The following is an 18130-nucleotide window of genomic DNA, read 5'->3' on the forward strand; positions in this document are numbered from 1 at the left end:
TTTCAGCATGATAATGCACCATGTCACAAAGCAAAAGTAATCTCAAACTGGTTTCATTAACATGACACTGTTCTTCAGTGGCCTCCCCAATCACCGGATCTGAATCCAATAGAACACCTTTGGGATGTGGTAGAACGGGAGATTTGCAGCATAAATGTGCAGCTGACAAATCTGCAGAAATTGCGTGAAGAAATCATGTCAACACGGACCAGAATCTCAAAGGAATGTTTCCAACATCTTGTGGAATCTGTGCCACAAAGAACTGAGGCTGTTTTAAGAGCAAAGAGAGGCCCTACTCAGTGTTAGTATAGTGTTCCTAATAAAATGCTCATAGCTAACAACTCTATAAGCCCAAACCAATGAAGAAGACAGTATGATATGAGAAAAATAGACAGAACAGAAACATGCCAGATGCTCCAAAGAGCTTCCCCTGATTCTGAAGAGGTAAAACAGGTTTTGATGTGAAAATATGGGAATGTCCCTTTAAAGAGAACACAGAAGCCCCAGGGAAGAGCAAGTGTGTTCTCCTAAAGCTGGACTTTCTCTGACTGCAAGGTTGTGTGTGCAACGTCTATAAAGGTCATTCTTGGCATCCTGTCAAAAACTATACCCTCATTAAACTGCCATGTTACCACCTGAGCGAATGCCACAATGGCATACAACAAATCTCCATAAAGTTTTTATGGCCGTTCAGTCTATATACGGTAACAAAACAGAACAAATGTGAGAATAAGGAAGATCTCACTTAGACCTTGGACTTTGCTTATTTATTTGATGGTTCTGAGAATGCAAATGGCTGGCAGATTAACTGGTAAACTATTAAAAGTATAACAACTGTAGGGCTCAACAATTAGGATGGCCTGATGGACCGGACTCAGTGTGAGAGAGTTTTGAGCCAGAAAATCAAAAACTTAGTAAATTATTTGACATTCTTTTTTTCTTTTTTTTTTTTTAAGAAAACGTAACATTCATTGAAAAAATAATTAATTTTAAAAACACATAGCTGATTTTTATATATATATATATATTTTTTTTTGGTGGGGCCAATGAAAATGTTGGCAGGGCAAGTAAAAATATGAACTACTGGGCCAGTAGAAAAAAATCTGTTGAATCTTACAGTTGATAGCCAGAACTATAATGAAAGACAAATAAATGATAAAACTCCCAGCAACTAGTGCATAAAGCAAAAAAATTTAAGCATTCATGAGACTGTGTGGACAAAAGCTACTGTACGGTCAAAATGGAGCGCACATAAATGTGTAACTGTTCCCCACTGTTTTTTTGCCCTTGCCAAATGACCCACATTTATCACCCAAAGGAACTAAGAACTCTTTTATTTTTGGCTCCGTCTTCATAAACTTCACCGATCCCAGAGGCGAAACACTCCCAGCGAGCAATTATCTTCAGCTCCCAGAAATGAAGTGAGGACTGAAATCTACTATAGACTGCTTCTGTGATCATCCTTTACATTTCTTTCATCGTGGGTTATTTTGATGTTCCATGAGTCAGACAAGGCAACAATAATGATCTTGCATGAAGGCATGGGTCAGTGTCGGCCCTCGTCCATGGCATGCATCATTCATGATACAATCAATTTCTTTTCCAATTAAATTTCCTTGAACGTCATGGGCTAGATTAATGATCAGCAATTACAAAGCATACATGAGAATACATGAGTAGGTTGTCTGTCTGTTTCCAAGAACTCTTGATTATCAAGGTAATCTCCTAAGTGACTGAATACAATTCCAACCAGTTTTGCAACTATGGCATCCTTCAGGCAAATCTTTCTGGCAAAAAACAACTTGCTTTGCCTTGGCCATGCTGGGAAATCCAGCCAAAACCTGATTTAACCCTCTGGGGTCTGAGGGTGTTTTGGGTCCTGGAGAAGTTTTGACATGCCTAGACATTTGTGCTTTTTTCAGCTGCTTAAAAACATATTAATGGCTAAAGTCTGATAACACTGTATTCAGCACAAACTGGGATACAATAATATGTGAACAACATGTATGTACATGTTTTATTTTTGAGAAAATAACGTTTATGCGTGGTTTCTGAAAGAACAAAAATTGTAAGTCACTGAAATGAGGCCATATAATGTCCTGGTAACCTCCATTTCCTGATGGAGGGAACGAGACGTTGTGTCGATGTAGTGACACTAGGGGTCACTCTTGGGAGCCCGAGACACCTCTGGTCTTTGATAAAAGGCCAATAAAAATTGGCGAGTGGTATTTGCATACCACTCCCCCGGACATATGGGAATAAAAGGAGCTGGTATGCAACCACTCATTCAGGTTTTATGCGGAGGGGCCGAGACAAGGTCCCGGCCATTTCAAAGGATAGTTCAGCGATGTGGCAGGAGGGACACAATGTCTCGTTCCCTCCATCAGGGAACGGAGGTTACGCAAGTAACCAGGACATTCCCTATCTGTCACTCACTCGACGATGTGTCGACGTAGTGACACTAGGGGTCCCTATACAAAACGCCGCAACTGGCTGAACTGTGTTACGTGAACTGGCAGTGTGTGACGGGCAGACTACTGTGTGCCTCGTAGCCAGTGCACAAGAACTCCCCCAACACTGTTATGAGGGTCGAACGGCCCTTTGGGGACAAGTCGACTACCCAAAAGACAGAGACGGGCTAGCCCAGTCGAGGCCTCTTATCCCCTTTTTTTTCCATTCCCCAAAAAAAGGGGATTAACCGACTGGGGCCACCAGGTCTAGTCGGGGGGGGGGTGTCCCTCCCAAGGGGAAGACACTGCGGAGACCACACCCCGCCCAGAGAGGGGGGGAGGGGGGTATTTAAGTGGAAATACGTCACAAAAATGGAAATGGTCTTGCCGAGCTATGTCGGAAGTATGCCATATGGGGAAGTCTCATGGTAGGTCCTACCCTACGGGGGAGGAGTTACTACAAGCATGGTGACTGGGGCAAAGGGGCCTCTGCCCAAGGAAGACGCAATTTGCCAACAGGGAAACGAATTAGCGGGGCTAATTACCTATGGGGAACCACCACATGCGGAGCACCTACCCCAGTACAGGGCTTAGTTAGCACGTGTACTAAACCGGCAGCGAGTTTCTCCGCAAACTCGTCTGCCACAGGGCTTGGAGGAAATTAACCAGGGAACACAGTTTGTGAACAATACTGGGAGTTAACGGCGCACGTCTTCAGCTCAGGGGAGGTGAAAGGCGCTATGCGCAAGCGATACACCCGGCCAGCTGTCCCGGACTTACCTGCTTGTGCATGCCACTAAACGGGACGAAACCCGGAGATTGTAGAACCTCGCAAAGGTGTTGGGTGTTGCCCAACCCGCTGCTCTGCAAATGTCTGTTAGAGAGGTGCCCCTGGTCATGGCCCAGGAGGCCGCTACACCTCTGGTAGTATGGGCCCATAGCCCTACTGGGGCGGCACATCCTGGGCGTGATATGCCATAGTTATGGCGTCAATGAGCCAGTGGGCGATCCTCTGCTTGGAGACAGCGCTTCCTTTCCACTGTCCACCAAAGCAGACAAAGAGCTGCTCAGAGACTCTTAAGCTCTGCGTGTGATCCAAATAGATGCATAAAGCGTGCACCGGACATAGCAACGTCAGGGCTGGGTCTGCCTCCTCCTGGGGCAGCACTTGCAGGTTCACCACCTGGTCCCTAAAAGGGGTCGTGGGAACCTTGGGCACATAGCCTGGTTGGGGTCTCAGGATCACGTGAGAGTAGCCCGGACCGAACTCCAGGTACAATTCGCTGACAGAGAACGCTTGCAGGTGTCCTACCCTCTTGATGGAAGTGAGCGCAGTCAGGAGGGCAGTTTTCAAGGAGAGTTCCTTAAGCTCAGCTGACTGCAAGGGCTCAAAGGGGGCTCTCTGTAGACCCTGAAGAATTAGAAAGAGGTCCCATGAGGGAACGAGGTGCGATCTGAAGGGATTAAACACACCTGCAAGGATGAAAAGATGGACAGAGGTCGTGATGACGCCCGTGCACACCGGGTACGTGACCCAGGGAATGAGGAAACTGCTCTTTTGCTGAAATGTTGTGAAATTAAATGAAAAAGCAACAACAGATTCTCCTCCCGGCCCTCCACCGGGGGATGGAGTGGTCTGCTTACCAGCTCCAAGGTGGGTTTCGTCATCCCTGGGTCGCCTGTCTCAGGGGCGCTTCAAAGCCTTCCGTGGGTTCTTGGCGGCCGGCCGTGAGATGGGTGGGGTCTGCTTCCTGCGGTGGGCTCCACGCCGGGGCCAGGCCAAAGGGGCGGGCTGCGGCGGAGCCGGTGCAGTCACCGCAGGGGGACGTCCTTGGCGACGAGCAGACGGGATGCGGGATCATGAGCCGTGCCATGGTAGGATGTGCCGAATAGCCTCCGTCTGCTGCTTCACCGTCGAGAACTGCTGGGCAAAGTCCTCGACGGTGTCGCCGAATAGGCCAACCTGGGAAATGGGGGCAGCAAGGAACCGTGCCTTGTCGGCCTCACCAATCTCAACCAGGTTGAGCCAAAGGTGGCGCTCCTGGACCACTAAGGTGGACATCATCCACCCGAGAGACCGCACCATGACCTTCGTCACCTGGAGAGCGAGGTCAGTCGCCGAGCGCAGCTCCTGCATCAAATCTGTGGTGGAACTACCCTCGTGCAGTTCCTTTAGCGCCTTGGCTTGGTGGACTTGCAGGAGAGCCATGGCGTGCAGGGCGGAGGCTGCTTGTCCATCGGCACTGTAGGTTTTGGCCGTCAAGGACGACGTAAACCTAGAGGCCTTGGACAGGAGCTTTGGGCGTCCATGCCAGGTGGCGGCGCTCTGCGGGCATAGGTGCACTGCGAGCGCCTTATCCACCGGGGGAATCACCGAATAGCCCCTGGCCGCCCCGCCATCGAGGGTAGTGAGGGCGGGGGAGCTGAAAGATCGGGAACGGCCAGTAAAAGGTGCCTCCCACGATCTTGTCAGCTCCTCATGCACTTCCAGGAAGAAAGGGACTGGAGCGGGGCGTGGCTGCTTTGAGCGGTGACGCGAGCCCAGGAACCAATCATTGAGCCGAGAGGGTTCAGGGGAGAGCGGAGGGTTCCACTCTCGCCTGACGTTCGTGGCTGCCCGGGAAAGCATGTCCGTCATTTCCGCATCAGCCTGTGACTGGGCAATCGTCCCTAAAGGGAGGAGCCCAGCTGACCTGCGGAGGTAGACACGATCACTCAGGCTAGGGCCCCCTCTATGAGGCGCCTGTATGCCTTTAAGTGGCGTCTGTTTGCTAAATGGTGTTCTTCCCAACAGGAAGACCCCCAGAGATGCGCAGTCAGATCAGTACTTTCCTTCCTGCAGGAGAGGTTGGAAGGGTGGCTGTCCCCTTCCTCCTTGAAGGTGTACGTTGCCGCCATAGCAGCACACCATGACGCAGTCGACGATAAGTCCTTAGGGAAGCATGACCTGATCATCAGGTTCCTGAGAGGCGCCAGGAGGCTGAATCCCTCCAGTCTGCACCTCGTTCCCTCATGGGACCTCTCCTGTAGTTCTTCAGGGTCTACAGAGAGCCCCCTTTGAGCCTTTGCAGTCAGCTGAGCTTAAGGCACTCTCCTTGAAGACTGCCCTCATGACTGCGCTCACTTCCATCAAGAGGGTAGGAGACCTGCAAGCATTCTCTGTCAGCGAAACGTGCCTGGAGTTCAGTCCGGGCTACTCTCACGTGATCCTGAGACCCCGACCGGGCTATGTGCCCAAGGTTCCCACGACCCCTTTTAGGGATCAGGTGGTGAACCCGCGAGCACTGCCCCAGGAGGAGGCAGACCCAGCCCTATCGTTGCTGTGTCCGGTGCACGCTTTACACATCTATTTGGATCGCACACAGAGCTTTAGAATCTCTAAGCAGCTCTTTGTCTGCTTTGGTGCACAGAGGAAAGGAAGCACAGTCTCCAAGCAGAGGATCGCCTACTGGTTCATTGACACCATAGCTATGGCATATCACGCCCAGGACATGCCGCCCCCGGTAAGGCTACGAGCCCATTCTACCAGGGGTGTAGCGGCCTCCTGGGCCCTGGGCAGGGGTGCCTCTCTAACAGACATTTGCAGAGCAGCAGGCTGGGCAACAGCCAACACCTGTGCAAGGTTCTACAACCTCCGGGTGGAACCGGTTTTGTCCCAGGTAGTGGCGCGCAATGCAAGCGGATAAGCCCAGGATAGCCGGCCGGGTGTATCACTTGCACATAGCGCCTTCCACCTCCTTTTGAGCTGAAGACGTGCGCCATTAATTCCCAGTAGTGTTCACAAGCTTTGTTCCCTGGTTGACTTCCTCCGAGCCCTGTGACAGTTGAGTTTTCGGAGAGACTCGCTGCCAGCCCAGTACACGTGCTAACTAAGAGTCCTGTTCTGGGGTAGGTGCTCCGCATGTGGCGGTTCCCTGTAAGGCTAACCCCACGCGATATATATCTTCCGCTAATTCGTTTCCCTGTTGGCAAACTGTGTCTTCCTAGGGCAGAACCCCTCTGCCCCAGTCTCCATGTTTGTAGTAACTCCTCCCCCATTGGGTAGGATCTACCTTGAAGACACTCCACATAGTCGGAAAGACCATGTGACATATTCTTCCACTTAAATATCCCCCCCTCTCTTTGTGTGAGGCGTGGTCACCGCGGTGTCTTCCCCTTGGGAGGGACACCCCCCGACTAGACCTAGCAGCCCAGTCGGATAATCCCCCTTCTTTTTTAGGGAGTGGAAAAAGAGAAGGGGAAAAGAGGCCACGACTGGGTCAGCCTGTCTCTATCTTTTGGGTAGTCGACTTGTCCCCAAAGGGCCGTTCGACACTCGTAACTATGTTTGGGAAGGTTACGTGTCGACCTGGTGTGCTGGCTACGAGGCACACAGTAGTCTGCCCACCACACACCGCCAGTTCACGTAACACAGTTCAGCCAGTTGTGGCGTTTCGTATAGGGACCCCTAGTGTCACTACATCAACACAATGTCGAGTGAGTGACAGATAGGGAACGTCATGGTTACTTGTGTAACCTCCGTTCCCTGATGGAGGGAATGAAACTTTGTGTCCCTCCTGCCACAACGCTGAACTAGCTGCCGAAATGGCCGGACCTTGTCTCAGCTCCTCAGCATAAAACCTGAATGAGTGGTTGCATACCAGCTCCTTTTATACCCGTATGTCCAGGGGAGTGGCATGCAAATACCACTCGGCAATTTTTATTGGCCATTTATGAAAGACCAGAGGTGTCTTGGGCTCCCAAGAGTGACCCCTAGTGTCACTACATCGACACAACGTCTCGTTCCCTCCAGCAGGGAATAGAGGTTACACAAGTAACCATGATGTTTTTAGATCTGTAAGATTTTTTATTGTTTTTAAAAGAAGTCTCTTCTGCTCACCAAGGCTGCATTTATTTGATCCAAAATACAGCAAAAACAGTGATATTGCGAAATATTTTTACAGTTTAAAATAACTGTTTTCTATTTGAATATATTGTAAAATGCAATTTATTCCTGTGATCAAAGCTGAATTTTCAGCATCATTACCGCAGTCTTCAGTGTCACATGATCCTTCAGAAATCATTCTAATATGCTGATTTTCTAATATGGGCATATTTACAGCACATTTTACACATTTACACCCAAACAGATATTTGCAAGCACAAGCTACGTTGATGATAATGAGGCAGCATAAACACTAGTTAAAATATAATCTAAACATTCATATTATTTTTATATCATATTACATATCATATTTATATCATACAGCATACAATTTAAATACCTGCTTTAGCCGAAACAACATTTAAATGTAACTAAAACTTGCCTATTAGGACATATTTCAAATTTCAATACTATGAATCTTGGCTGGCAAGTCTGGAAATAATCCAGCTAGTAAAATATGTCCATGTTTATATAAAATAGCATGTCAACTAATATGTAAGTAAAACTAAACGACTTACTCATCCGAAATTGTATCCTCGGCTGGATCAAGTCGCTCATCAAACGTTCATCATCGGAGTCCCGCTCTTCTTCTGAGGAAAATGTGAACTCTTCGTCACTATCCAGGAGCTTCCTCACCTGTGTAGCATGCCATCTTCCAAACGCGCAGGTGAATGAATCTGATGATGAACTTGATGCTTTTTAAGGCACTGTTGGGGGCGTTTCCATTTGCATTGATCGCCTCAGCACATTACCGTATGAATAGCGCACTCTACTGGTGGGTGTGATCTCATTAGGGATAATTAGCTGAGCCCGGAGAAACTGTACATCACTTTGTTTCATACAGATTACATTGCAGGAGAATATTTGTTTTAAATTTGAATTCTTTTATTTAAAAGTAGTCATTTTAAGATTTCTTTAGACATATGATTCATGTTTGTGTGATAAATATTCGTGGAGTTTCAGTTCATTTTTTTGACGTGTTTCAGAAAGATGCTCGTGGAGACAGAGATGGCTGAAAGCGCACCCTGTTTATTTTCTTTATTTTACAAAAGCACAAGGTTTTGTTGTTATTGTGAGTGTACACAAATAAAAGTAGACCCTTTATAGACTCTAATGGTGTCTTACTCTTATCTGTATGCCCAAAAATGATGGAGTATTTTAAGTTGTTTCCGCTGTTATGAGGAAAAAATCCAGCAGGATGCACCGGTGCGTCCGAAGACCCTAGAGGGTTAAAGGGGTCATGACATACTCTTGACATAATTGTATTATCTTCCCTGTGGTCCACTGATAATGTTAGTAAAGTTTTTTTTCAAACAGTCAAAATTTAATAATATATTATAATTTTCCACCCTATCTCAGGCCCTGTGTCTAAAACGCTCAGTTTTGGCCTGAGCGCATCCTTTAAACTTCCATGTAAACGCACGTAAACGTCGACTGTTATGATTGGCTAACATTGTGCAGGCCCTAAAATACAGCAATATTTGAAACTCAGTCGGAAGAGAATGAACCAGCTCTGCAACATTATAAAACTACATTTCACGGTTTACACATATCGCACACCCAACAGATTGCACCTGAATATATTAAACTGTTCACTCAAGCACAGCAGCACCATAAACTATCAAACCATCATGACATCTGAAAATATTCAGGGCTCGACATTAATCATCGTCATGTGCTTCTCCTCCGGACAAGTAAATTGGTCATTCACTTGTCCGAGTAAAAAAGTTACTTGTCCGGACAGAAAAAAGGGCATTTACGTTACATGCTCAAGTAACATGTCAAAGTTTCTATTGTATGTTTCCTAAAATTATGACCGATGCCCAACCTAATAGTGTACCTATGCAATCAACTAAATTCTCTGCAACAGAAATGTAAACTGCACTGGGTAGGGGAGGAGGCTATTGTCATATGGTAATTATTTTATGTTATGTATGATAGTCAAATAAAGGAAAGCCTCTATCGCCACCATTAACAGCAGGGATGCTCATAGTTCTATGGAATGAGATCTACTTTTTCATCATGTTATAGCAGCAAGATCTAACATGTACAATAAAGTCTATACATTATCACAATACCAAAATTTCAGTAGTTGGTAGTGGAATTTGACGATTCTCAATACCAGCTTCAAAACCACAACAAATAATAACACAAAGGAATAGTTCACCCAAAAATGAAAATTTGCTGATAATTTACTCACCCTCAGGCCATCCAAGATGTATCTGAGTTTCTTTCTTCATCAAAACAGAATTTAAGACTTTTAGGATTTCATTTCAGGCCTCCTCCTCTAAACAATGCAAGTGAATGTCCTCCATTTTTTTACGGTCCAAAATGCATATTTAGGGTGTATCAAAATAATCCACATGACTCCAGTTGACAAATAAAGTTCTTCTGAACCCAAACGATTGATTATTTTGAGAAACAAAACAATACTTATATACTTTTTAACTACAAATGTTCACTTTCGTACATCTCTGTGACGTGCGCTCATGAGAGGGATTATGTAAGCTCGTTGGTAAGGTCACGCGTCACGTGGAGGAGAAGTCAGGGAGCGCGTCATTGTTTACAATAAAACTTGCACAGAGCACAGACCAAGCGCTATTCACAAACCAGAACAGTCCAAAACAATTTCAAAACAATATAAAATAAAAATAATTTCCAAATAATAATAAAAAAAAAAAACAATGTAAACAATGACGCGCTTCCTGCCTCCTCCACGTGACGCGTGACCTTACCAACGAGCTTACGTCATCCCTCTCATGAGCGCACGTCACAGAGATGTACAGAAGCAAACATTTGTAGTTAAAAAGTATATAAGTATTGTTTTGTTTCTCAAAATAATCAACCGTTTGCATTCAGAAGAACTTTATTTGTCGACTGGAGTCGTGTGGATTATTTTGATGCACCCTAAATATGCATTTTGGACATACAAATGGAGTACATTCACTTACATTGTTTAGAGGGGGAGGCCTGAAATGAAATCCTAAAAGTCTTAAATTCTGTTTTGATGAAGAGAGAAACATCTTGGATGGCCTGAGGGTGAGTAAATTATCAGCAAATTTTCATTTTTGGGTGAACTATTCCTTTAACTAATATGTTAGTTACGGAAGAATGGTTTCAAGTTCTTAAGTAATTATTCAAGACTAGTAAAGAGTCAGTAATAAAATAACAATAAAAACAGCAATGAATATAAATAGATTAAAAATAATAGAAAAAAAAACCTTGTGAAAATTCAGTGATTTTTTAACAACTTTAAAAGTTTTTAACAGCAGTATCAATTATTCAAGTAAACATTCAGAATGAAATGCAACATAAAAATACTACAGGTCTTCACTGTATGATTATAATACATTAATACTTTTTAAAGCTACTTAAGTTGCCCAGTCAAGAGCAATGAGTGTTTTCTTGTTCTGGTTGTTTGATTATTATTATGACACACTACACCAGACGGCAGCAGGTCTATTAGCTTACATTTATACTTACATGTCCGGCTTTTTAATATAAATCTTCTTTTTTTCTCAGCTGTTTACGTTCACTTTAGACATCCCTCTCTCTGTTTACATGAATACCACACCAAGACGGGAATTCTGGCAGACCGTTCAGACAAGCATTAGCGCTAGCATTTTCGGAAAACACGCGTATGTTCAGCACAAACACATAAGCCGCCTGTCAATCAAACAGGGCGCAGCTGTTACTAGATCGCTAGCGAATTATAAACTTATGTGCTCTGGATTACTTTCAACAGCAGAATAAGAATATGAACTTTCTAATAAGTGACACAGGCCTAGGCTATCACAAATATAGCTGGTTATTTTTTTCGTTATTGTCATTTTCATCAGTCAGCTCGTCCGGTCGGGCAAGTAAAATTCTCTTTCACTTGCCCCTTCAAAAAAATCAATTTGTCCAGGACAAGCGTTAATGTCGAGCCCTGATATTAATGAATGAAACTGTTTTTTCATGGTTTTGCGATCGGTCCAATAGTATTTTTGACAGACACATCCTTCAATAACAGTTTCTTTGCAAAGCTTGAATCATATAATCGACTGGTCCACAAACAATCTACGCTGATATGAGCCGAAAAACAGAAGAGGGATGACAGATTAAAAGACTCCCATTGACATTTCTCTCAGATTCCTCATCACATATATAAATGTGAAGCTAAACAAAATAAGAAAAGGAGTACTGTGTGAAGTGCAATAGGAGTACAGTTCTAGCTAAGTTGGTCAATAACTAGTCCAAACTGTTTTAGGTGGTTGGTCAACTGATCAAAAAGTTGGTGGAGTCAAAATTCAACTAATAAACCATCTTGTTTAACCTGGTTTAGGCCAGACTGATATCACTGTGAATTCAGCAACAACAGGTCAAAATTTCCTCTGCTGAAATTGGTCAATGCTTACCGAAATTTGAACCACTGCCCCCAATGGCCATAGCTGGAATGTATGGGCACATACTCCATTTTCTGGGCAAAATGTCCACAGAGTGGCGCCAAAAGCAATTCGACAGTCACAGGAATGCGTATTTTATTAATCATATGCCCTAAGCCAAACCCCAACCTTAAACTTAATGGTCAGTGGAGTAAAAATGTAATTTTCAACACTTTAGACAAGTACTGACTTATGAAGTCAGCTAAACCATGAGTGATATAACAGCAGACTGAGTTCAGACAGCCTAAAGGAATTTTTTTTTTAATGAATGTTGGAAGTCTGTCCACTTACAGACGGCATGTGAAAAATATTTTACAGTACCTACGTTTACATGCAACCAAATAATCAGTTTATAATCCGACTGATAGCTCAATCAGATTGAAAAGCCTTCATGTAAACACGTCAATCTGGAAAAAAATTATAAGATTGAGCTTGATTCGATTTAAATTTCCATCAGATTGAAAGGGGTGTAGACCTAAAATAATCAGTTTAAAAACAAAAATATTAGCCATGTAAACAATTGCATCAAACTACTTTCTCAATCGGATTCTATATATTTATATATTTCACCATATGAAGTTTAATGAAGAATAAAGTTTATTATTATTCACAAGATATTAGGTTATGAAGGATATGCTGTATATGAAGTTATGAAGATGCTAACGGCAAACATCCATATAGTCACATTTTCTTTGCATGCCCTTGCTTCAATTTAGATCACTTGATTATCTAATCAAAATAACAAAATATGCATTGAAATGAGGACAAAAATATGGCTGAATATTGTCACCCCAGGAGGTGTCAGTGATTGTTTTTGTTTCACTTCAAGAAGGCAACTGTTATACTGTAGAACCAAACCATTCTAACTGCAGAATCCTCCAGCGCCGGCCACAGAGGAACATGTATGATTAAAAAAAGTAAAAACAACTATCGGCAAACTACTGATAGTTTCAAAAAGCACTGATTAATCTGTAAAAGCAATATCGGCCTACCTCTACTCTGTTCAACATCTATTCCAAACTGAAGAAAACTTCCATTTTCTTTCCTTGACCATTGGTACCCTATAAATGGCACTGTCATGGCAAATTGTTTTGTGCACATTATGTTTGTGCATAACTTCTATACATGAGGCTACTGTTACATATCCTGCAATTCTGACTTGATCCGAAATGAACCCAGCTGAGGTCACCTTCTGCCTTGAGCCAGACAGTCTCATCCACAGCTGGTAAGCAGCAACAATGCAACTTTTGATATCACTGAGGAATGGTGACTGACTAATTGAGAAAGCATGGTATCTTATTAAGGTACAATATTTAGGTAATAGCCAACTCAAGAATTCCAGAAGTCATAATGCTTGTGGTAAAAACACTCCATTTAGCCATAATGGCAACACAGATACTAATCAGGAAGTAGTCAGTGGTAATTCTTATGGAATCATTGGGTAAATAATATATGATTGGAAAAGTTGATTAGCATTCATTATTCATTAGTTGGTATGGCAGTACGATCCTGAGTTAAACACAAACTCATACTGATTCATTTAATTTCATACCACCTCTAATAATTAAAGGGGCATTCAGTAGTTCTCTAGCTAGCATTAGCATTGCTCTTCTTCATGTACTTTATCTACCAATACGACAGTGGTGTTAGATGCTCTACTGCCATCTATCGACGTGGATCAGCATGATCGTCTCTGTTGCCCCCGTCAGCTTTGGAATATCATTTGCATCTGGAAAATTTGAGGTAATTTCTGAAGTTATTTATTACTACTATAATATAATTGCTTTGCCTAAAAACAAACGTCAGAATTCAAGTAAACAGACTTCTACAGTTAAGGACAGATTATTATTGTCCCTCATATCAATAATCTTTGGAAACTGTCTACGTTTCACATTATTTCTAAAGAAAGTTATTACCTTTATTAGAGAACTGCTAAGCGTGAAATAAGCCTTAATTACCTAGCGATACAGAAAATCACGGTAAAGGAAACATTCAAATTGTTTATCAAATTTTGCATTTCCATGAATACTGTATTTGAAGCACTCATTTAGTTTCCAAGCAAACCAATGTCATGGTTTACTCATAATCCACAACAATCACTGTGCCAAGCTACTAAACGAATGAAGACGTATGCCGTTACACAGAGGTGGAGGTGGATGGGCCCCCCTTACTATAACTGTGATAACAAAGAAAATAAAATTACACGTTGCTTTCCGGTTGCGTTTGTAAACACCGCTGAAAACTGTCCATTACTAACATACGTTGACTACACACGTAATTTTAAAAAGTTTGAGGTAAACTTGTATGAGTTTTCTGTAAATTCCACTGATACTATTTTAGAGAGTGGTCTAAAAAATTAATAATGTCTTACCTGTCCAACAAAACAGAAGCAACATCGGCATCCCTACTCATGTTTTTCTCTGTCATCAAATCTTTCCACCTTGTGTATGCTGTACCGATGCTTACTGTAGTTTTCTACCTTTGTTGGTCTTTCTGTCTTCTTCCTTCTGACCCTTTTCGCTTCTTTGGCAGTACAGCTACTGAATCTCCTGTTGTCTCTGCTTCTAAAGCACGATATTAAATATGTTCCATTGTGTTCTTTTTGATCTTCGCGTCACCAAACAACACTGCGCTAAGCATAGACATGTGTATCTACAAAGGCGGCAACCAATGAGCGTGAGGATTCTTTTCTATAACGTTTAGTGAAACACAGCCGGTCATGCAATTTCAACATGGTGAAACACATTGAAGGGGTGACCTGCACCATGTATAATAAAAACACTTTTTATAGAAAACTATTACGAGTAGTCTTCATCTCATTTGAGTGTACACCATTCAGATCACAAATCATTTGTTAATGTATAAAACTTTTTAAATTAATCCCAAATTAATAAATGCACCTTTAAATTGCAAAACAGCTCTATTACCTCTATTATTGTATCTCAAAATGTGAACAATTCCAATTTTTGACCACAACTACTTACAGCTTAACAGCTCTAAGTGTTCAGTAATAAATAAGTGTTTCAAATCTATGTGTGTGGGGGCTGAAAAAGTCAAACAAGGCCATATAATGTTTATCTTATATATTAGTTTATCTATACATTAAAGCACATTAGCAAAGCTAGCCAATGTCAATATGGATGTTCAGTAAAAATTCTAGTCAGTTTCCAGGTCAGGTAGGGGATTAAAATGGGTGGACCAGGAAGAGTTACTAAATGTTCGATACGTCAAGCTATTTTAAAGTAAACAAATGTTACAAACAATATAAATTACAGTAAGCGGTCTCCAGTCCTGCTTTAACACATGCATATACATTCTAAACACAAACCTGTCAACTTTAGTTTCCATTGTCTTCTTGGGATGTAGGCTACAGTGCAGAATCATACTTTACACGGCCCTCTAGCTAACCACTAGCCCGATGATTTTTGTAGGCAAATATTTTATAAACAAATAATTACGTTTAAAGGTTTGCATGTCAATTATAATTTTTTTTCTGATCACTATGGTTGTACTTGCCACTTTTGCTGCCAGGTGACTACAACTAGAAAATGTATTCCAAAATAAATGTTGCCGGAGAAGAGTAGAAGTTCCTTTATCATTAGTCTCAGCTTCAGACGACACACCCAAAGTCTGCTCGTTGATGATCTGATTAATATACTGCAAACAAAACTGTAAATTACTTTCTCAGTCTGGCAAGCTCTTGTGCAAGTTGTGTTTACATGGTACTAGGTTGATATAATGTTCACTTTTGAAGATAAATAATCACTGATTTTGTCAAATTTACAAAGTCACTGCCATCAAATATTTGTTAAAGGAACTTAGTAGCATAGTCAAGAGCAGGAATAAATATTCCTCTTTATTACACATCTCTCTGGAATACTCAATTCTGATTGGTCAATCATGCCATCCAGCAGTTTGATATTTCAGAGTACAGCACATCCAGGGATAAAGCGATATTTCACATGGCATCCGGGTTCAGCGTTCATCTTTTCTACTTCTCGTATCACCCTGCGATCTTTACAAGTATGCTAATACAATAATTTCAACTCAAATATATTTTTCACGTTCATTTATTTATTTATTTGGCAAGTATTGTGTAATAAACAGAATAATGAGCAGTCAGATGGTCATTTTCACAAAATACTGTAAACACCAACAGAACTCTGATGCAAGGTGGAATTTAGCTGTTTCTGGAGACTCTGTGGTCTCTTCTGTAATTTCAACTGAAATCATTATTTCATGTCCATTTAGTTATTTATTTGGTAAACTGCAGTGTAATAAGTGGGATAATCTAAAGTCAGTCTGTCGTTATTGCAAAATAAGCCACTTCAGGGTGATACAAGACCCCTCCACTCCACGTCAGGGTCCTGACCACCCTGTTGCGGTTTATTTTGAGATAATGACAGGCTGAATGTAGATTATCCCTTACTTGTTTTCTGTTTTAAGTCTATCAAATAGTCTGTACTTATTACTTTTGGATGGCCAGAAAGTTTCTGATTACAAAGTATTCACCATTTCCTTTGTTTTCTATACAGCCGTTCAAAGAGTCTGTCATGTCAGCCTTTTATTGATCTACAATCATCAATGGCACATAAAAACAAGACGAACTGTGTAAAGCTAGTCAATGTACATGCCAGTCAAACTGTCTTTTTCTGTTTGATTTAGGAATGCACCGATCCTGGATCGGTATCGGCTCTGATACTGATTAGGGATGCGCGAGAATGGTTGACTAGTCGTTCAACAACTGACTAGTCGATGAAGAATTACTTATGATTACATTTTTTGTTTTACTCTAAATCTCCACTTTCACATCTGAAAGTCACATGTGGTGCCTGTTTAGTTTCACTCTTATATCTGATAGTGAAAGTGCAGATTTAGAGTAAAAAAGGACTTTTGATCTGTTTCTCACCCACACCTATCATATCGCTTCTGAAGATATGGATTTAACCACTGGAGTCTTATGGATTACTTCTATGTTTCCTTTATGTAATTCTATTCTGATCACCATTTACTTGCATTGTATGGACCTCCAGAGCTGAGATATTCTTCAAAAAATCTTTGATTGTGTTTTGCTGAAGAAAGAAAGTCATACACATCTGGGATGGCATGAGGGTGAGTAAATGATGAGAGAATTTTCATTTTTGAGTGAACTATTCCTTTAATAGGCAATACATTTACATTAAAATAATGTGTAGTTAAAGGTTTGTGTTTCTTTACATATAAAAGAGTACCCCCAAATAGTATTACAGAGAGAGGTATAGATATTTTAAACTGATTAATCTAGGTATGCGGTTCTTGGCCAGGATAAACTGTGATGTGGACCAGACTCAGTCACCAGGCCTTACCATATGCCATTTAGTCAAAGGTCTGGCTAAACAAGACAACTTTTTTGTTTACTTTTAGACCATTCAAACCACCATTAGCCTGACTTATCTTTCTGAAGGACAAACATTGAAAGTAATCGTTCAGAATATCTATTTATGGTGTGGAAAGACCAGTGAATGGCCTAAATTGGGATTGTCTTTCCGATTATTTCTGATTGTTATGAGTAACGCATTTATTTAATCTCTGTATTTGACTGTTTCTCTGGTGACATTACATCACCATATGCCACTTACAGTGCACAGGCCATTTATGTTATTGTCTAAATATAGACCGACCCCACCCTCTTCACATTTTTTTGAAATATGAGTGCACATAATTGTTCTTCATTCAAGGATAAAATGCAGAAAGGGGTTTACCATTCCAAAAAGGACAGTAGATATAAGGTAAAGGGTTCATTTGTTGTTAATACAAGAATTCAACCTAAGATAACCTAATGAAAACAGACCTCAGTACTTGCATGCATAAACCCTTCTAGCTCGTACGTATCCAAAATAAGATTGTTACACTAATTATTGTTTCAAAAGACATTTCACCTACCTGGCCAAAACATTCAACTGTGTACAGTCTCTCTCCTATCCCATTAACACAAGTAAACTAAAATTTTTCCAAACTCTACTTATAAAAAATAAATACACCCCTCCCAGTGGATTGGACCTTTATGCTTTGCGATCTAAATGATAAGTTTGACCCAATATGACTGTGTGATGAGGAGGAGGGCGTGGCCAGGCCGTGATGGAACATGGCCGGCGCTGAATCAGCTGATCAGCGGGAGAGCAAGATAAAGGGCAGCTGGAGACGCTGATTCAGGAGAGAGAGATGCACACGGCCGCGTTGTGTGTGTCTGTTTGTCTTATGTTGTTTTAAGTTGAGCTTTACATTAAACCTTACGTTTACTGTTCAGCCGGTTCCCGCCTCCTCCTTGCCCGTCCTTGAACTGTTACAGACTG

The 18130-nt window shown here is 42.0% G+C and overlaps 1 protein-coding gene across 5 annotated transcripts in view; it reads right to left on the bottom strand.

The window, feature by feature from the left end:
• LOC127411267 (probable E3 ubiquitin-protein ligase RNF144A-A) overlaps positions 1–18130 on the bottom strand; it is a 76627-nt gene that overhangs the window by 56201 nt on the left and 2296 nt on the right. The window contains exons 1-2 of one of the 5 annotated variants that reach the window (XM_051646707.1): positions 14170–14326; positions 13429–13527 (exon numbers count right to left, since the gene is read on the bottom strand). The exons of 1 other annotated variant lie outside the window; for it this stretch is intronic. In XM_051646707.1, the coding sequence (XP_051502667.1) occupies positions 13429–13463 (35 nt within the window). In that variant the 5' untranslated portion in view covers positions 13464–13527; positions 14170–14326. Of the gene's footprint in view, positions 1–7892; positions 8853–13419; positions 13528–14169; positions 14327–18130 lie in introns of those variants that run through there. 3 more of the 5 variants (XM_051646706.1, XM_051646710.1, XM_051646709.1) reach the window with 3 other exon arrangements.

The sequence above is a fragment of the Myxocyprinus asiaticus genome, chromosome 20 (genome assembly GCF_019703515.2).
Source record: "Myxocyprinus asiaticus isolate MX2 ecotype Aquarium Trade chromosome 20, UBuf_Myxa_2, whole genome shotgun sequence".
In the NCBI taxonomy this organism is placed as follows: Eukaryota; Metazoa; Chordata; class Actinopteri; order Cypriniformes; family Catostomidae; genus Myxocyprinus; species Myxocyprinus asiaticus.